Raw genomic sequence first — 21,523 nt, 5'->3', positions numbered from 1 at the left:
TGGAATCCTCAGATTAGCACGAAAACAAATAAACAAAAAAAATGTCATTTGGTTTCTCCAAGTTATTTTCCCACCTAATAGCTTGCCATTTCCTTCCTCCTCTTCCTGTAAGGAGGGAGCATTCCAGTCACAGTAAACTGCCTGCAGTTATTCACATGAGTCACATTCATGTATCTCTTTCCTCATAATCACAATTCACCTAGCAATAGTCACTTCAGAAATCACCCTCTCCAGAAAGCTTTCTCCAACTCCATGACTGGTTTTGGTTAGATGTCAAAGAATTTCACATCGTCATATTGCAATGTTTCTGTTTTATTTTCTGTGTCTGCTCAAGATAAACACTCCCTACAGATTGCAGAATTCCCAGCCAGCCCCCACAATAGAGCAACTGAGTGAGACAATTGCTTAAAATCTCTTTGTCTGTGTGTGTGTGTGGGGGGGTGTGTGTGTGCGCACACGCGGGTGGGTGTGTATGTGTGTTCTATTGGTTCTGTTTCTCTGGAGAGCCCTAACACAGGTTTTTCTATTTTAACTTCTTGTGTCTAGAACTTAGCACAATGAGTAAATGAAAAATTAAATCTGGTTTGTAATTGCCCTCCCTTAATACAAGAAGACTTTGCAGTACAGAGCTGGTCAGCTGGTCAGAAGGAAATACTAATGAGATTGGCTGAAACTAGATAACCAAGCTTATCCCTCAGCCTTCTGGTTACTTGATCATCTGAGGCATAATAACAAATAATGAGGAATATATACACTTTATAAGCCTATGTATTCTGTTTGAGCGCCAGGGAAACCCTTTGCAAAGATTTCAACCAGAACCACAAACCCTGTGAATTGGGAGTAGTTGTGTTGGAGCCTCCTCCCTCCTCAGATATGTCAGTATCAGCTACTCTGCTAGAGTCTAAAGGCTTGGTGTCTTTCTCTATACATCCCATCCCACCCTTTCTTGTGCAGGCTTTGATTTCGGAATGACTGATGAGTCACTGGGAAAGACCTCCACACCAGCTGCTTGGGTCTTCCCATCCTTCAGCATCTGGACTAAATAAAACCTCAGCATATGTCTTCAGTGAAGTAAGATATGGTGACCTGTGAACAAGCAGGTGACCAAAGTTCTGGGCAAGGATTGCCAGCCTCAGGCTCTCTTCCCCAGTGATTGCTGGACTCCTGGGTTTATGCTTGAAAATGCCAGCTCATTCCCAATACGTATGATAGAGTAAGAACTTGTAAATATGTACTGAAAACCTCTGACAATAAAGTTCTCACCGAAATGTTGCACATCACCAACTCCATCTTCCTTGGGCACCTCTCTCTGGGTATCATCCTTCTCCATCAGGATCTTCTGCTGAATCTCAAAGGATAAACTGGGATCAGTGCCAGCCTGCACACAGCAAGAAAAGAGAGGTACCATGATTGGAAAGCTGAATTGACCTCTGAAAACTCAAGGTCAACAGAACTTCATCTGTTGAACACAGATGTTGAACATCCGGGGAAACTAACTGCTGCTGAAGTTGAAAAACACGTCCTGGATCACCCTGTTATTTCACTGCTATCTTCCCTGTAAAACAACAGAACTTCGCCACCACCAGCACCACTAGCAACAAAAGCACACTGTTATCTAGAATAGACAAATCTGGCAAACAAGTAATGGACAATGCTTAAACCAAAAGAGGAACCACTTTCTTAGCATAGTTATTTCTTCTTGGGCATGTTGCTGCTTATTTTCTATTTTTCATCCACTGCTTATTATTTACCAGCCACTGTTAGGTACTTTGTCTTTATTATTTCTTCTAATGTTTACAAATCCCATGGTTTTTTGTTTTTTTTTTTTGAGACGGAGTCTCGCTCTGTCACCCAGGCTGGAGTGCAGTGGCGTGATCTTGGCTCACTGCAACCTCCACCTCCAGGATTCAAGCAATTCTCCTGTGTCAGCCTCCTGAGTAGGTGGGATTACAGGCATGTGCCACCATGCCCGGGTAATTTTTTTTGTATTTTTAGTACAGACGGGGTTTCACCATATTGGCCAGGCTGGTCTTGAACTCCTGACCTTGTAATCCACCCACCTCGACCTTCCAAAGTGCTGGGATTACAGGAATCCACCCACCTCGACCTTCCAAAGTGCTGGGATTACAGGCATGAGCCACTGTGCCCGGCACAAATCCTATATTATAGGGAAAGAAACCAATGTCCTTGTTCTCAAGAGCTTCCCAAAGAGTTCCTGACTTTAAGTCTGGCTTCCTGCAACTGACATATCTAATATTCTCTGTAGACACAGGGGAGCCCCAGGAGATGACCTGGTTTCACTATCATGTAAGTAAGGGCTCCCATTTGTTGTACACCTAGTATGCCAAATATTGTCCCACTTGATTCTCACAATGTCTCTAAGACTAAGTGCTGTCATTTTTTTATTTAACAAATGAGGAGCCAGAGACTGAAGAGGAATAATTAGAGAGTTATCAAAAGTCACATAACAGGCCGGGTGCAGTGGCTCACGCCTGGAATCCCAGCACTTTGGGAGGCCAAGGGGGCGGATCACAAAGTCAGGAGATCGAAACCATTATGGCTAACACGGTGAAACCCCGTTTCTACTAAAAATATAAAAAATTAGCTGGGCGCGGTGGCGGGTGCCTGTAGTCCCAGCTACTCGGGAGGCTGAGGCAGGAGAATGGCGTGAACTCGGGAGGCGGAGCTTGCAGTGAGCCGAGATCCCACCACTGCACTCCAGCCTGGGCAACAGAGCGAGACTCCATCTCAAAAAAAAAAAAAAAGGTCACATAACCAGTGATGTACATTACCTAATAAGGTGACAATCACCATCTCCTATTCAAACGCTAAAACATACCAGGTTTTGTTTATATTGCTCTTGGTATATTAAGGAGAATGAACATTAATGGTGGCAGAATTGGAGTCAGAAAGGTAAGTTTGAGGTCTATACAATAATTCATGGGAGAGATGCTAAGAAACTAAACTAAAGGCATTTGTGTACAATAGTGAGATGCAGACTGTATGATATACCTGGGAGGTAAAACGCATCAAGCCAACATGATTTATTGATTCTAGAAGGTGGGTACAGGGGAGAGAGGGTTTGATTTGGGTAAGTGATGGATGATGGTGCCATTATCTACGAACGGAAATACTGAAAGTAGAACAGATATGGGGTGAGGAGGGGAATTTAATTCTGGACATGTTGAATTGAAATATATCTGTAGAGCATCCAAGTGAAGTGCAGGGTAGAGAACAAGACTAGAGATGTATATTTGGAGGATGCAGATCAAGACAAGTTTTTTTTCTTTTTCAAAATGGGAGGGAGCAAGGCAAACTGTGTCATAGGCTGAGAGAGATGTTAAAGATCTAGGAAACAGAGAGATTAAGTGAGAGAGGAATGTCCTGGGAGAATAGAGAGAGGATGAGGTCAAGAACCCAGCTGGAGTGTTGGTCTTGACTAGAATAAGCTCTTTTTATCTCAAGAGAATGGGTAGTGAAAGCAGGTAAGGGTAGATGCCAATGTAGGTCAACAGCTATCTGATGGGAAGGTTACAATTAGAGGATTTTTACATTACAGAGGTTTTTACATATTGAGTTTACATACATTGTTTTTGTCCATGAAGAACAAGGCCAAGTCTTCCATTGAAAGTGTACCAGCATGAATATTATTTAGGAGATAACTGCTGAAATATAAACTTCCATAAGTTATACTTAAAAGAAGCTTTAAAAACTTTTGTGCTATAAGCAATACCATCAAAAAAGTGAAATGAGAGCCCACAGAGCAGGAGAAAATGTTTGTAAATTATATATCTGATAAGGGACTTGTAGCAAGAGTATGTGTAAAACTCTTAAAATTCAGAATACTTGGCAAAGCGTGGTGGCTCACTCCTGTAATCCCAACACTTTGGGAGGCTGAGGCAGGAGGATCACTTGAGCCCAGGATTTCGAGACCAGCCCGGGCAACATGGAGAGATCCTGTCTGTACCAAAGATTTTAAAAAGTTAGCCAGGCATGGTGCCATGTGCCTGTGTTCCCAGCTACTTGGAGGCTGAGGCAGGACGATGGCTTGAGCCCAGGGCTTAGGAGCTGCAGTGAGCTCTGATCATGCTACTGTGCTCCAGCCTGGGCAACAGAGCGAGACGCAGTCTAATAAAAAAATCAAAATACTCAAAGGATTTGAGTAGACATTGCTCCAAAGGAGATATACTGAACATCTTTAGCCATTTGGGAAAGGCACATCAATACCACAATATGATACCATTTCATACCCACTAGGATGGCTATAATAAAAAGACAGATTGTAACAAGTATTGGAGAGAATGGAGAAATTGGAGCACTCATAGGGTGTTTGTGGAAATACAAAATGCCTCTTTGGATCACAATCTGCCAGTTCCTCTAAAGGTTAACAGGGCTGCCATAAAATCCAGAAATTCCACTCCTACGTATATACCCCAAAGAAATGAAAACATATGTTCTCACAAAAACTCGTATGTAAATGTTCATGGTGTCATTATTTGTAATAGCAAAAAATGAAAACAACTCAGATGTCTTTCAAAAGGTGAATGGATAAAGTGTGACATATCTATACAATGGAGTATTATTCAGCAATACAAAGGAATAAAGTACTGACAATGCTTCATCATGGATGAACTTTGAAAACATGCTAAATGAAAGAAGCTAGTCACAAAATATCACATATTACATAATTACATTTATATGAACTGTTCAGAATAGGCAAATCTATAGAGACAGAAAATAGATTTGTGGTTGCCTGGAACTGGATGTAGGGAAGAGATGAAAGAGGAATAGATAGTGCTGCTAATGGGTGTGGATTTTCTTTTAAGAGTGAGGAGGCCAGGCATGGTGGCTCACGCTTGTAATCCCAGCACTTTGGGAGGCTGAGGCGGGTGGATCACGAGGTCAGGAGATCGAGACCACGGTGAAACCCCGTCTCTACTAAAAATACAAAAAATTAGCCGGGCGTGGTGGCGGGCGCCTGTAGTCCCAGCTACTCGGAGAGGCTGAGGCAGGAGAATGGCGTGAACCCGGGAGGCGGAGCTTGCAGTGAGCCGAGATCGCGCCACTGCAGTCCAGCCTGGGCGACAGAGCGAGACTCCGTCTCAAAAAAAAAAAAAAAAAAGAGTGAGGAAAATATTCTAAAGTTAGATTCTGGATGACTCTTTGAATATATTAAAAAACATTGAATTGTAAACTTTAAATAGGTGAATTATATGTTCTGTGAATTATATCTCAATAAAAGCTGTTTTTTTAAAAAAGAAGCTTCATAGAAGGTTTTTAGGGCAGTGAAAATACTCTGTAAGGTACTGTAATAGTGGATACAGGTTATTATATATTTGTCTAAACCCATAGAATGTACAATACCAACAGTGAACCCTAGTGTAAACTAAGGATTTTGTGTGATGGCAATGCATCAATATAGATTCACCAGTTCACCAGTTGTAACACACATACCACCCTGGTGGGGAGGTTAATAAGGGGAAAGGCCATGTTTGTGTGAGGATGGGGATATATGAGAAATCTCTGTACCTTCATCTCAATTTTGCTGTGAACCAAAAAATAGTCTTTAAAGAAAAAAAAGCAGAAGCTTAAAGTCTAAGGAAAAGATTGTTGATGGAGGCAAGAAGTGAACACTGCTAAAGACCAGATAATAATAATGGCTATTATATTTGAGCAGTTATAAGCCAGGCACTGTGCTAAGTGTTTTACCTACATTATCTCCTTTAACCTTCACTATAACCCTATAAGGTACTTTTCCCTAAATTTACAGAAATACAATTAAAGCTGAGAAAAATAAAGAACTTGTCCAAAGTCAATAGTAAGAAAGATAGGAAGACAAAATGCAGACCTAGATCTGTGTGAGTCCGTTCCTTAATACATGTACTATGCTGTCTCCCACAAGCTTTGCTTTGCTTTCTAACTCTGACTTTCTAGGTTCCGCACAAATGCCAACATCTTCAGGCCGATTTCTTTTTCCAGGGCATTCCTACAATGCTCTAGGTCTATCAATCTTAGAGTGGTAGACAGCATTTCCACCTCTGCAGTCTAATAAAGAGTTGCAGAATAAACACATTCACAATAAAAATGTTGTGGAATAAATGCGTTGATAAATGTTCACTCTCCTTAACTCCTCCACACGCAGGAGTCCTAGAAGCCCAGCTGACATCCTGTGCAGAGTGATTTCCTGATGTTCAGAGCACTTAGAGCCAGAGTAACTAAGAGCCCAACCCAGAGAAAAGGCATCTCTTTATTCTATTTGAAGAGGTTATGAGTGAGAAGAAAAGAACAAAAGTTGATCTCAACTGTTAGATAGAGAGACAATGCCCATGCTCATTCACCTGTCAAGGTGGTTCTTGAGTTCTGCAATCTTGATGCAACCTTCCAGCTTTCCTCACGTAATAACTGCAGATATACCTAAATTAGTTCCTGGCATGTAGGAGGGGTTCAAGAAGTTTTCTCTTCCTTTTTCATTCCTTTACAGTTCCCCCCTCCTAGTACTCCTACTCAATAACCATGAAAATCTCACGGTTTAAATTCAAACCTCGTCTCTACTAAAAATACAGCTAAAAATTAGCCGGGCGTGATGGCGGCCGCCTGTAGTCCCAGCTACTCAGGAGGCTGAGGGATGAGAATCGCTTTAACCTGGGAGGCAGAGGTTGAAGTGAGCCAAGATCACGCCATTGCACTCCAGCCTGGGTGACAGAGTGAGACTCCGTCTCAAAAATAAATACATAAAATTAATTAATTAAATAGAATTATAAATTCAAACTTGTAGTCTGGAATGGAGTAACTATAAAAGAAGAGAAAAAATACAAACCTAGCTCCCTAGATTAGCTGCCTAAACTCCTCTGTCGCCTGGTAATCATGACAAAATGGTATTGGGGACTATCTGCCTGCTGATGAAACTATGACATCTGTCCACATATGTCTTTATGCCACATTATTATAATGTGAGAGGCAGTAGAAGAAAAATAGTTCTTTTTAATAAAATAGGGTATACCAGTGTTTACGTGAGCTTACATTGTGTCAGGCATTGTACTGAAGTCTGTATAGACATCTTGACATTTTATTCTCACACGATCTTTTGAGGTAGGTTCTTCTAATTGATAGGCAAGAAAATTGAGGGCAGAAGAGGAGGAATAACTTCTCTAAGGTCACCTAGTCAGTAAGGGAGGGGTCAGCAACCTCCCCTGAATTTATGTGGCTCTAAGACAGGTCTATTTCTGTGTTAGATTGTCTCTTTATCCTTTCTGTTATCATCAAGCTCCCTTTCATGGAAACTGTTCTCCTAAAAATGGTATGGAGGAAAATGACTCTAATGTGTGAACAAGATTACAAGCATTATCCAATATCAATGCAAAAATGCTAGAGTAAATATTAGAAAACAGAATCCAAACAGCACATTAAGAAAATATACCATGACCAAGTAGGATTTATTTCTGGAATGCAAGGATGATTCAATATGAGGAAATCTATTAATTTAAATACTATATTAGTAGACATAAGGAGAATAATCATATATTATCCTCAGTTGGGGAAAAAGCTTTTTAAAATTTTTAAAATTTTATTTTATTAAACAAAATTTTTTTGGAGACAGGGTCTCACTGTCACCCAGGCTGGAATGCAGTGGTGCAGTCATAGCTCATGGCAGCCTCAACCTCCTGGGCTCAAGCAATTCTTCTGCCTCAGTCTTCCAAGCAGGTAGGACTACAGATATGTACTACTCTATCTGGCTAATATTTGTATTTTTATTTGTTAGAAATGGGGCCTCACTATGTTGCCTAGGTTGGTCTTAAACTCCTGGTCTCAAGCAATTCTGCTGCCTCAGCCTCCTGAAGTGCTGGAATTACAGGCATGAGCCACCACACTTGGCAAAAAAAAAAGGGGGGGGCTTTTAACAAAACTCAATTCCTATTCCTGATAAAAACACTCAAGAAAATAGAAATTGAGGCATATTTTCTACACTTGATCTTAGCCATAAGGCTGAGAAATGATAATTCGTATTTTTCTATACCTCGGTCCTAAAGCCAGTGTTATGTTTAATCAGAAAATACTAGAGGTATTTCCACTGAGATTAGAAAAAGGTAAGGATGCTTACTCTCCATCTATTGAACATTTTTTTCCTAGAGATTATAACCAACACAATTAAAAAAGAAAAAAAAATCGATTCATAGGAAATGGAAAAGAAGAAATAAAACTAATTGCCAATGATATAGTTTACCCAGAGAATCTCAGAAAATCAACGATAAACTCACAGCTCATAAAATCAACTTTATCCTTTTAAAATGCTAAAGATAATGTTAATTTTAAAGTAACTTCAAATGTCAAAAGCTGCAAGAATAGCACAAAGAACTTTTTTTTTCTGGAACTACTTGAGAGTACATTGTGAACAGAGAGCCCATCACTCTTGAATAATGTGTAACCCTTCAAAGAAGGGCATTTTTCAGATAACCAATACACAAGAATCAAAATCAGGAAACTGTCATTGGCACTAACATTAAATTCACAAACTCCATTCAAGTTAGTTAATTATCCCAATAATATTCTTTATAGAATGCAATCTAGGAACATGTGTTATATTTAGTTTTTCTGACTCTTTAATGTTTTTGTTTGTTTGTTTGTTTGTTTGTTTCAGTCTGGAAGAGCTCAATGTGGGTGGCCTCTCTTGGCTAATTTATCCTCACTCCCACCCTCTCAGTACCAGGGGTAATGGAAGAGACAAAGAGGGTGACCACAATCAAAACCCATCCTGCCAAACATATAAAACAAATAATTGCTTGAGTGTGTAGAGAAATCTGGAAGTGATTTTATACTTTTATCTTATTTTTACTATAAAAGTTTTGAAGCAGACTATAAAAATAGAAATATGTTAAATGATGAATATTCATTCTGCTGAATTCTTCCTAGATAGAATGTTCACAAGAAAAAAATTGTCTTATTTCCAAAATGGTTCTCCTAAATTAGATTTAGAAGTATATCTGTTCTTAGGTCAGTATATGCTCAGCACTTACTGATCTTCAAGAAAATCTCAGAGTCTATTCTTAGATTAGATTTTAAACAGATAATACCGAGAACACAACTATCCTCATTTTGTTAGATATTAATTCTAAGCAAGTTTTAAAAAATATTCTAATCTGACTCTGCCTCAAAGTTCTGTTGGAAATTCAGATTGTCACTAATTCTGTAGGGCTGTAGTTCAAATGTCTTTATATGTAAAGCCTAAATATTTTTTCCTAGTTATATTTTTATGGTAATCAAATTATTAGCCTTCATCCATGTTGACTGTCTGAAGGGTTCTGAAAGTATAATAGGTATATAAGTAACTTCCATGCTGTGCTGGTTTGATGAATTTCTGGGAAATCAATCCAGATATATTATTGGATTTGCTATCATTCTTGTAGAGCTGCTTTTCTGAGAACAGTTTGGAAAGGGAAAGAGGGATTGTGGGCAGGGTCAAATTCCTCTTCTAGGTTGCCAGAGGCAAGAGCATACTGAGGAACTTTTTAAACATACAGGTTCCCAGCTAGGAGTGGTGGCAGGTGCCTATAGTCCCAGCCGCTCAGGAGGTAAAGGCGGGAAGATTGCTTGAGCCCAGGAGTTTGTGACCAGCCTGGGCAACATAGCGAGAACCTGTCTCTAAAACAAACCTGCAAACAAATACATAAATAAAAATAAAATTACAGGTACCTTAACCTCACTCTAGACTTTCTGAATCAGAATCTGTGTTGGTAGGTTCAGTAATATGTGTTTATTGTTGTTGTTGTTGTTGTTGTTGTTATTTTTGAGACAGAGTCTCCCTCCATCACCCAGGCTAGAGTGCAGTGGGATGATCTCAGCTTACTGCAACTTCCACCTCCCGGGTTCAAGTGATTCTCATGCCACAGCTTCCCGAGTAGCTGAGATTACAGGCGTGCATCACCATGCCTGGCTAATTTTTGTATTTGTAGTAGAGACGAGATTTCGCCATGTTGACCAGGCTGGTCTCGAACTCCTGGCTTCCAGTTATCCTCCTGCCTTGGCCTTCCACAGTCCTGAAATTACAGGTGTGAACCACTGTGCCCGGCCAGGTTCAGTAATATGTGTTTTTAAGAAGTTTCCCAAGAAAGTCTTCTGTAGTAAGCTTAACACTAACCTTGATTAGCTTTGAGAAATTGTGTCCCACAGATTGTCAGTTTAACAGAATGATCCCATAAAAAACTAAGGAGTTTTGGAACTGATGCATTCTATAGCCCCTCCTTAGCAAGCCATGGGACATATCAGTATATGCATTTAGTATAGAGTCTGAGGAAACATCTACTTAATTTTGTGTAATCCAGCATTTCTCAAATTTATTTGAGTACAGCACACACTTTGTTTGACACAACAGAAATTACTATGCACCCCAAAGAGCACAACTTTGAGAGAGATTGATATAGAACACACTCTTCTCCATGCCACCCCCTCTTTATTAATAGATCAACAACTGTTTGATGTTAGGCAACTCAGGAATGAATGTAACTTCAAACTTTTATAAGGAATATTGTACAAGGTTGCATAAGAACTTCCCGCCTAGTATTCTCTGGCTCTTCCTCTGTTCATTCCTAAACTTTAGATATTTTTAAAAAACTGATAACAGTTATGATAACCAATGTGCACTGATTTCTTACTCTATGCAGACTGTGTTCTAAGCACTTTGCAGGCGTTACACCCTTTAATACACAGCCTCTGAGGTAGTTTCATTACTATAACAATGTTATAACAGGATATTGAGATACAGAGATATTAAACAACTAAACCTAAGAAAACTCACGGTAAGTGGTGAAGCAGGTATTACAGACACTAAATCCAGGTTCTCAGATTCAAAGGCTATAGTGGTAACCACTTCATTATTCCACCTGAATAATGTAGATTTGATATGGTTTGGCTCTGTGTCCTACTCAAATCTCATCTTGAATTGTCATCCCCATGTGTCAAGGGAGGGACCTGGTGGGAGATGATTGGATCATGGGGGTGGTCCCCTCTTGCTGTTCTCCTGATAGTAAGTTTTCATGAGGTCTGATGGTTTAAAAGTGTTTGGCAGTCCCCCTCACTCCTGTCGTCATGTAAGATGTGCCTTGCTTCCCCTTCACTTTCTGAGTGAAGGCCTCCTCAGCCATGTGAAACTGTGAGTCAATTAAATCTTTTTCCTTTATAAATTGCCCAGACTCCGGTTGTTCTTTATAGCATGTGAAAATGGACTAATACAAGATTCTTTGGTAATCTCATTCAAAGCCAAAGCTTCCCTTATTTATGGCTTCCTAAGCCCTGTCCCTAACACTTGCTCTCTCTTCTGAGCTACAGATCTGCATCCCTAACTGCTTGTTAGACACGTCAGTGAGGAGCTAGAACTGGATTCTCAAACTTAACATATCTCTGTAGAATCTCATCTTCCCTTTCCAAACTTACCCTTCCTTTTGTTTTCCCTCTTTCCAGCATTCATGAATTTCTTCACATGACAACTGTGAGCACTTACCATGCATTTGGCACTGTGCTCTGTTGGGGACTTAAAGGTGAACAGGGCTTCTTATTCCTGACTTCTGTTTGGCTCATAACTTCAGTGAACACATGCTTCATCATGGCCACTTTCTTCTCTTTCTGCATTTTGTCCTCTCAGATTAGTCTCCAGCAGCTGTTTTATTCTGTAAGTTGTTCTTAAGTCATATCATTTGAAAAAGAATTCGGTTGTTGGATTATCTTTCTCTGAAAGGTCATTGGCATGTCTGTAGGTGCTGTGGCAGATTGTATTACAAAAATGGCCCCACTGGCTCACATGCTTATGCCACCATGTGACATTGGCAGCCCTCCATCATGAGGTGGGGTCTACATTTCTCCCCTTGGATCTGGATGGGCCTGTAAATACTAGTGGAAGTGATGCTATGCTATGTGCTTTTCAAGGCTAAGCTCTAAAAGGCAAACAGCTTCTTCCTGGCCCTTTGGAGAAGCTAGCCCTTGGAACCTAGGCCCTGTGTCATGAGGAAGAGGAAAGACTACATGGGGTCACTATGTAAGGTGTTCCTGGTGACAGCCTCTGCTGAGGACCCAACTGACAGCAAGCACCAACCTCCAGACAAGTGAGTAAGATTTCAGATGATTCCTAGTCCTATCCTTTTCATGTCCCCAGCTGATGCTGAGTGAAGCAGAGACAAGATGTTCTCTCTGAATCTTAGCTAAATTGCAGAGTTGGAGCAGCATAAATACTGTTATTGTTTTAAGCTGCTGAGTTTTGGGGTGTCTGTTACACTGCAATCGACAATGGGAACAGGTACCTACCATTATTTTCACCAGCTGTTGACAGAGGCAGAGTCACATGGCATTAAGTATAGCTACCTGGAAGGAGCTGATGCTGGGGAAGCAGGCACCATTATTAAGTGTCAATTGTGTGCCATCCGTTTCACATTTTTAATCCTCTGTAGCACTTAATAAAGTACTTTGCATGTAGTATATGTTGAATAAATATTTGCTAAATTGAGTTGAAATATGGCTTGATAGTTAAGTACATGACCTTAGCAGTCAGATACACTATCCAAACCACAGCTCTAGATGCTACAGCTGTGTGATGGGAAGCAAGTTTCTTCCCCAATCCATCAGTTTCTATATTTTTATGGTAATAAAAATATTATTAAACTCTGAAACTGATGTAAGGATTAAATATTTAAGGCATGTGCAAGTGCCTAAGAATGCGAGGCTCATGGTAAATCTCTCATTTTCTCTCAAATTTTAGGATAAAATGAGAAGGATTGTAGCCTGATTGTGAGGGATCTTGAATGCATATTTAAGGTTCATTTTCTAGGCATTAGGGACTCATGGAAAATTACAAAGGTGTGATATGCAAAGACAAGGTTTGAGAAGATTACTATGGCAATAATGCGTAGAATGGATATATAAAAACCAGTTCCGAAGCTAAAGTCAGTGTCTAAGAATGCTAGGGTCTAAAAAAGACTTAAAAATATAGCCAAGGGGATATCAGGTCAGGAATAAATGGCAGGATGATATTACAAAGGAAATTTCCATAGTCTTTGATTGGCTGGGTTTGAGTCTACCAAGGAAAAAGTTAAAATAAGAAAAGCAAAGTCCAAAATTGGTCCAATAATTTGGCAGCATTTATTAAAGGATCCCCTATGATTCAACAATTTCACTTCGAAAAATTTGTCTTATAAAGAAATGAGGGCAACAGTACTTAAAGTTATATGTCAGAGATATTTACTGCATCCTTGTTTGTGATAACACAGTGTTGAAAAACCATAATACCATCAGTAAGGTCATGGTTAAGTGGACTACTATCTGTTCATACAAATAATATGAGAATGAGGTAAATCTAGATAAACTGACCTGAATGATAAGTTGTAAGTGAAAAGGGCAAGTTGTAAAGCTATATGTGTGTATATATACACACACATATATATAAAAATCAGAAGACTATATATATAAAATATATAATGACTATATATATAATATATATAAAATATATAATGACTATACATAATGACTATATATAATATATAATGGCATTTATATATAATAGCATTATGTATATATATAATATATTATATATATAATAGCATTATGTATATATATAATATATTATATATAATAGCATTATGTATATATAATATATTATATATAATAGCATTATGTATATTATAATATATATTATATATATAATGGCATTATATATATATAATGTCATCTGATTTTTGTTAACAGCAGGAAAAAGCCTAAGTGTCGGAAAAGAACAACACTAAGATTAATGCTGTTTTGCTCTGGGGAATGGGGATGGAAGGATGTGGGAATGGAGTGGTTTTACAAAATTTACTTTGATTAATTGGTACAATTTTATCTTCTGGTGTTTTTTGTTTTTTTTTAAATATAAGTACATATTATATTTGCAAATTTCATACCATTACAAGCAAACAATGTCATTAACAGAAGTAGTAAAGTTGAAAAGATTGTTGGATTCAGGGGAAAGAAACTGACTAGATATAGATTAACTTGTAAAAAGAAAAAAAGATGTAGATTAACTTGCATTTGGTATGAAGTGGTGCTGTACCAAAGGGTTGGATTGTGGTTAGAGTTGTGGTATTTGTTGGCAGCAGTCAAGGGTGTATCTGGGCAGGCTTTCCAGGTTGTGGTTCTTGTAGGGCTCGGAGAAGCTGCAGTTGATATGAATAGAGCTTGCAGCTAAGACCAGAGGGTCAAAGGCAAAACTCATGAGCCAGTGTCATGGGAAGCAGTACCACAGATCATTTTTACTGCTGCTAGGTCCCAGGATTGGAGGGAGTAACTCTCTCTGACACAGCCTTGTTCACCCAAAAGGCTAGCTTAGGACATCTATCTGACTGACCAATAATTTACCCTGGATTCAACATAATAGGAGAGGCAGAAGGTAGTACAACATCCTACTTGTGAAACTAATCTTTATTAATTTGTCTATTCCCACCTGAAACTTCTTTACATTTTTAAGTTGGTTTGTATCTATATCTGCATTCATATCTATATCACTCATACCTATAACTATAATCTATATCATCTATCTGTTTAGATAGATATGGATAGATATCCCTGTCTGCCTCTTCTCATGTGAAACAATTAGCATGTATTCAAATTTGGTCTTGAACAATACTATGTATTGAGACATATTAAATATAGGGTAAGCACATTATAAAAATGGATCCCACATGGGGTATTATAGTGGTATGTTGTAGAGCCAGTGTTTTATTATAGAATTACTGATTGCTTCTCCAGATGGGTTTAAATTGATGACTAAGAAAATTTTTGTGAACTCACCCCTTGTAGCTTACTGTCCCTACAAATGTGCTCATGGGAAGACCCACTTTCTCTTCATTACTTTAAAATGCTTTGGGCAAAGAAACACTTGGATGTTTTTATTAAATAAACATTATCTTCAAAGCCCAATGATGAATTTTTTTAGTACATTAAAGTCTCTTTCGAAATCCTTTTCAATATTTAATACATATTGTATAAGTATAAATAATACATTTGAGATTTTTAAAAATATATATGTGAAGTGATTTGCAGAAGTCCCTAAAATATTTATGATTCTACTATCTACAATTTTCTTTTATTTATCCTATCTCCTGTAGATTCTGATTAAGTATAGGTAGGGATTTTTAAAAAGTGTCATGGTTCATGCCTTTCTTTCTTCCTTCCTTTCTCTCTCTCTCTTTCCTTCTTTCTTTCTTTCTTTCTTTCCTTTCCTTCTTTCCTTCTAGAAAATAAAATGTGGAAATATAATGAGTCCCCTAAGATCCCACCGCCCCTCATGCTGACAATGATATGCTTAGACTCTGGGATGTGCTGCCTTTTTTTTTCCATATTCCTTATTCATGGTATTTCAGAACAAAAGATTTATACATACCCATGAAGCTACATATATTCTTTTTTTTAAAATCACTGTTATCAAGCCATATGATATCTCATAAGTTAATAGAAAAATGTTGCATGTAAGATAAAGAATTTTAGATTGCTTTAATTTTGTCAGTCTCCTTTCTAAGCAGAAATACCAGCCTCAGTTTCCCTGCTTATTAAGCAATATATGCTTCCAAGCAATTGCAAAGTGAAAATGGAAGTACCTTCAGAAATTATGCTCCCACCACTAATCTGATAGAGGCCTGGAAGCAGGAGGAAAGAGTAAAAGCTGTTTTTCTGGCAGTCAGGAACAATGCAGAGAAAGTGGAGGCCTGTTCCAAATTTTAGTAGCTTTATATGCATCATTTAATATAGTTGGTGAGTGGATAGGAGAAACAAAATTACAAATTTCTCTTTAGTGGCTTGGCTAAGAAGTTGAAGTTGAGAGTAGACTCTGAATCTAAATCTTTTAGGAATTAGATACATATTCAATTCTTGGTTTTGCTGTGTGTGTGTGTGTGTGTGTGTGTACGTGTGTGTGTGTGGTTTTTTTTTTATTCTGTCAGTTTGGTGATAAGAAAATGTAAGGTGATATGAAATTTGAAAAAAAACAAAAAAAAGTATTGTGAGTTTAGGATCTAGTGAAAAACTGTGGGTAGTCTTCTAGAACCTAGTTAAATAATATACAAATTAGAATTCTTAGAAATATCAGATGTTGGTCGGGCATGGTGGCTCATGCCTGTAATCCCAGCACTTTGGGAGGCTGAGGCGAGCGGATCACCAGGTCAGGAATTTGAGACCAGCCTGACCAACATGGTGAAACCCCGTCTCTACTAAAACTACAAAAATTAGCTGGGCGTGGTGGCGGGTGCCCGTAATCCCAGCTACTCGGAAGGCTGAGGAAGGAGAATCACTTGAACCCAGGAGGCAGAGGTTGCAGTGAGCTGAGATCATACCACTGCACTCCAGCCTGGTAACAGCAAGACTTAGTCTCAAAAAAAAAAAAAAAAAAGAAATATCAGATGTTATGACTTTTTTTTTTTTTTGAACAAAAGAATAATGGAAGAACCACGAATCCAGGACGGGAGAGTTGAGTGAGCATGATACCTTCCCTTAGGGAGGAGAAACAATCCACTGGCCAATTTGAGTTGTTTTTCAGTCATAGTGATGGATTTGAACAACCCATCCAACCCTTTCACCCAGTTCTTCTCTTTACCAATTGCATGCCTTTGCGAGATGGGGCAATATGGGAGAGATGTGGGAAGATAAACAGCCCTTCAGAGGTTTCCATGACTTTTTAGAATTTTAGTGTGTTGGCTCTAATTAATGCTGTCAATAGGAGAAGGGAAATGTCTAAAACTCTGGGTGAACAGTCACTTAGCTACTCAGAAAAACATTTGGAAATTAGAAAAAACATTGTAAACATTTGTATGTGTTCCTTTTGATCTAACAAGCGTCTATATTCCCTTTCCTCTAAGAGAAAAGATCCAGTAGGTTTGGCTGGTTGGCTAATACCAGAGGACCACTGAGATGTCTTCGTATTTATGCTACACAGTGTGTGGCATTTGGCAGGTACTCAATAGATGTTTTCTAGGTTTCATTAAATGACTGAGTCAAGTGGAAGGTATAATCTTTTTTGTTTGTTTGTTTGTTCATTTTGCTTTTGAGACAGATCTCACTCTGTCGCCCAGGCTGGAGTGCTGTGGCGCAATCTTGGCTAGCCGCTGCATCCTCTGCCTCCAGGGCTCAAATGATTCTTCCACATTCACCTCCTGAGCAACTGGAACTACCAGTGCATGCCACCACGCCCAGCTAATTTTTGTAGACAGGGTCTCCCTGTGTTGTCAGTCTGGTCTGGAACTCCTGGGCTCTAGCGATCCGCCAACCTCAACCTCCCAAAGTGCTGGGATTACAGGCGTGAACCACCGCGCCTGGCCACAGTCTTTTAGAAGCCAAAACTATTTAAAAATATTGATAGAATGTTTATTAAGTATGTCATTCAATATGTGTTCGTAGATTACCTGAGCAGATTACTAGAGAGGGGAAATCAAAAGATGATTCATTGACCTATAGACTGGAAGTTCCCTGTCACTGGTAGGAAGCATTACCAGCATCTAAATCAGTCAGTGCACAGGAGGATATTGGGGTTGGGGCAGGGCAACTTCTGCTGCCTCTGTGTTTATAAAGCAGTTGGACTTCAGTTGCTATAACTCTCTTGGCCTTTCTCTCCCAGATGGCTCACTCTGCCCCAGAAGAGAAGGGGTAACTGTCTCATGGGAACATTTGGGAAATACACTGGTTCTGTGTAGTTGGGAGCTAGCTGACCTCAGGAGCTACAGTGGCTGAGCTCCTTTGTGGTCTGGTTTACAGAGGCAGTCCCCTATGGGGAGGTGCACTGTGAATGGCAGTTAGTCTACCAAATTTTGGAATGCAGTTTTAGGAAGTCCTCTGTTGCACTGCACCTAAGCTATACCCTCCTTTGTCAGCTTTATAGTAATGAAAGTAACAATTTTGTCTCCTTCTGCCAGACATCCATGTCTATGTTTTCGTTTGGAAATATGTACTGAGCCCTTAGACTGTGCCAAGCACTCTAGTAAGCCCTGAGACTCCACCCACAGAAGCTCACAGTGTACCGTATTTATAATGCAGTTGAACAAGTGGGTGAGCATGAAGCTTCCCAGGAAGAAACACAGTCTGAACCGAGTTGCTCAGCTTTTGGTCTTTCCTTTTTGTTTTTGAGACGGAGTCTCACTCTGTCACCCAGGCTGGAGTGCAGTGGCACAATCTCGGCTCAGTGCAAGCTCCGCCTCCTGGGTTCAGGCCATTCTCCTGCCCCAGCCTCCTGAGTAGCTGGGACTACAGGCGCCAGCCACCACACCTGGCTAATTTTTTGTATTTTTAGTAGAGATGGGGTTTCACCGTGTTAGCCAGGATGGTCTTGATCTCCTGACCTCGTGATCTGCCCACTTGGGCCTCCCAAAGTGCTGGGATTACAGGTGTGAGCCACCGCGCCCAGCCTGGTCTTTCCTTAACCGAGTCATAACAGAGTGGGATTTGGCCAGAAGGCAGTCAGGTGTGATAAGAGCTTAGGCTACAGAGGCAGTAGGGGCTCCGTTCTCAAAGGCTCCCCTTAAAAGCCATACTAAGGGCCCTGATTTTTGCCTGGTAGGCAACAGACAGCTGGCTAAAAGTTTAGAGGAAGGATGTGGTCACATTTCTGTCTTAAATAAGTCACTTTGATAGGTTGGAGGATCAATCTGAACAGGACAAGCCTAAAGAGACTGGTTTGCAGGTTGTTCTAGGTGAGAAATTATAAGAATGTGATTTAGTAGCACCTCTGTTTTTTTTTGTTTTGTTTTTCCTTTCCTTTTTTCTCTTGGACATTGTGAAATGAGCTAATGCGCAAAAAGCATTTGCGTTTAACTGCAGTTCATAGCAAGAACTCAATAAATGTCGGCCATCGTCATTTTCTTTTTCTAAATCATCATGTCATTTCCATCATCATCATCAGCAGAGGCAGTAATTTCTCCCTTACTACTCATCCTAAATAATGAGCAGCCTCCTAGAGGCAGGCTGCTCCCAGAGGAAGAGAGACGTAGAATCTTCTCTCAGATGGCTCTGGTTCAGCTGATCAAACCACTCCCTGCACCCACTCCCACTCCACCACCACATGACTACACCTCCCCTGGCAGAATTGCCAAAGATCCTGCATTCCTACCCCGGCCATGGAGCAAAACTGCAGCATTACTGTTGGGTATTAAGGATTTCCTCTTTGTTTTACTGTTATCATGCTTTTGTCTAGCCAGAACTCTACTTATCTGATAGAAAATGCAGGGTTCAATTCTTTGTTTAGCTGCCAAGATTCTTCAGTGCTTTGGCAAGGAAAGGAAATCTGGCACAAGTGTTTAGGATTGCCCACGTACCTAAGAAAACTACACTTTCTAGATGTAAAGAGTATGTGGGTGGTCTTCTCACCAATATGCCAGCTTTATTCCCTTGAATAATTAGAAATCCCCCAGCAAATACCCTATTGAAGGAATTTTACTTGACTGGTGTATTTTCAAGGTCTTATTTAAAATTATATTTGAATTAAAATTTTTTCTTTCTTGAGACAAAGTCTTGCTCTGTTGCCCAGGCTGGAGTGCAGTGGCATGCTCTTGGCTCACTGCAACCTCTGCCTCTCAGGTTCAAGCAATTCTTCTGCCTCAGCCCCCCTAGTAGCTGAGACTACAAGCATGTGCCACCATGCCCAGCTAATTTTTTTTATTTTTATTTTTAGTAGAGATGGGGTTTCACCATGTTGGCCAGGCGGGTCTCGAACTCCTGACCTCAGGTGATCCTCCCACCTCAACCTCTCAAAGTGCTGGCATTACAAGCATGAGCCACCATGCTCAGCCTAATAATAATATTAATAATAATAAAAAATGTAATAAGGAAAAATGACAAAAATAAAAATAATCCAGATTTTATTACAGAAAACTCTTTCTTAAATTAAACTTCTTAAAATAACCACAAGACAACCAATTGATTTTTTTTTCTTTTCGAGACGGAGTCTCGCTCTGTCACCCAGGCTGGAGTGCAGTGGCACGATCTCGGCTCACTGCAAGCTCCACCTCCCGGGTTCACGCCATTCTCCTGCCTCAGCCTCTCTGAGTAGCTGGGACTACAGGCGCCCGCCACCATGCCCGGCTAATTTTTTGTATTTTTAGTAGAGACGGGGTTTCACCGTGGTCTCGATCTCCTGACCTCGTGATCCGCCCGCCTCGGCCTCCCAAAGTGCTGGGATTACAAGCGTGAGCCACCGCGCCCGGCCAACCAATTGATTTTATTTCAACCTTATTTTTCTTTTCTAGCTCTCTTATAAAGATTTGTGAGCCAAAAATTAAGAAGATTCAAATGAAAAAAACCTTCATAAAGATGCAGCACTTAAAGGGTTATTTAAAAGAGGAAGTGTGGGCATGGTAGGGTGGCTCACACTGGCAATCCTAGCACTTTGGGAGGCCAAGGTGGGCAGATCACTTGAGTCCAGGAGTTTGAGACCAGCCTGGCCAACATGGCAGAATCTTGTCTCTACTAAAAATACAAAAATTAGCCAGGCATGGTGGTGCACGCCTGTAATCCCAGCTACTCAGGAGGCTGAGGCACGAGAGTAGCTTGAACCCATCAGGCAGAGGCTCCCATGAGCCGAGATGGTGCTACTGCACCCCAGCCTGGGTAACAGAGGGAGATTATGTCACAAAAAAGAGGAAGTGTGGTTTGTATGTTCTTTCAATATGGAATGGCTATTTTTTTTACTCTACTGTAAGAATGGTCAATATGATTTTCCTACTACATCTGTCTTCAAGAAGATGAGAATCTTTTGAAACTAATAGCTTACAGTCTCCCCAAGGACGTCTCTTTTTGATAGTGTAGTAATCTTCATATATCACCAAAGTAGAACTGTACTGGCAAAGTTAAGAATCTGGATCCAGCTTGTCAAAGTCACAGCCTTTTGTATGTTTGTTCAATTGTCCTACAGTGATTGTACTTGTGACAATTACCTAGATTATGGAAATTTGTAGGTTTGAGCAAATCTTTTTCTTCTCAGTATTTTTGTCTTCTTACCTGTAAATAGTGAGAATGCTAAAAGCTACAAAAATTTCTTCTCAGGAGTTTACCATGAAATAGTCATCCTTTAAATGTAGAGATTAAATTTTAAGTTATTTATGTGAGCAGATAAGGCCATTAAGAGATAGTTTAGAAAGGTAAAGGGTCTACAGGTGGATATATAAGGAACAATTTTTCCACATTTTTCAAGAACACTCAGGCAGAGTGAATTATTCATGCACCTATAACTAAAAAAGGTAATTATCAGTTGCCTTCCCACATAGTACATACTATAAAATGTCCAACAAAGTTTGCGTCTGTTAGAATACTTTCAGCCACAAGTTTGTCAAATTAGCTTAAGCCACGTTGAAAACCATCAACTCGTGTAACCATACATCCTAGATTCACTGGGCTTCAGGTTCATGGAGTCAGATACTTTTCATCTCTAGGTTCTGCTGAACACAGGCTTCATTCTAAGGACAGTTTCCCACAGCTGCCATCTGCAATCAGGGCTACATGCTTTTACTTCCACTTCCGGTGTAGGAAAGACTTG

The 21,523-nt window shown here is 39.8% G+C and overlaps 1 protein-coding gene and 1 non-coding gene across 5 annotated transcripts in view; both read right to left on the bottom strand.

Annotated features, from left to right (window-relative positions):
- The window catches only part of PHLDB2 (pleckstrin homology like domain family B member 2), a 238,032-nt gene that overhangs the window by 130,504 nt on the left and 86,005 nt on the right, over window positions 1–21,523 (bottom strand). For 2 of the 4 annotated variants that reach the window (XM_063630642.1, XM_063630646.1), the window contains exons 1-2: window positions 11,492–11,506; window positions 1,264–1,378 (exon numbers count right to left, since the gene is read on the bottom strand). In XM_063630642.1, the coding sequence (XP_063486712.1) occupies window positions 1,264–1,378; window positions 11,492–11,494 (118 nt within the window). In that variant the 5' untranslated portion in view covers window positions 11,495–11,506. Of the gene's footprint in view, window positions 1–1,263; window positions 1,379–11,491; window positions 11,507–21,523 lie in introns of those variants that run through there. The other 2 variants (XM_063630643.1, XM_063630648.1) reach the window with 2 other exon arrangements.
- LOC129471783 (U2 spliceosomal RNA) lies at window positions 7,813–7,995 on the bottom strand. Its single transcript, XR_008653735.1, has one exon. It is a non-coding gene; the product is annotated as a U2 spliceosomal RNA (small nuclear RNA).

The sequence above is a fragment of the Symphalangus syndactylus genome, chromosome 21, assembly GCF_028878055.3.
Source record: "Symphalangus syndactylus isolate Jambi chromosome 21, NHGRI_mSymSyn1-v2.1_pri, whole genome shotgun sequence".
In the NCBI taxonomy this organism is placed as follows: domain Eukaryota; kingdom Metazoa; phylum Chordata; class Mammalia; order Primates; family Hylobatidae; genus Symphalangus; species Symphalangus syndactylus.
Note: the sequence above shows the minus strand (reverse complement) of the source record. Positions and strands in the feature narration are given on the sequence as shown.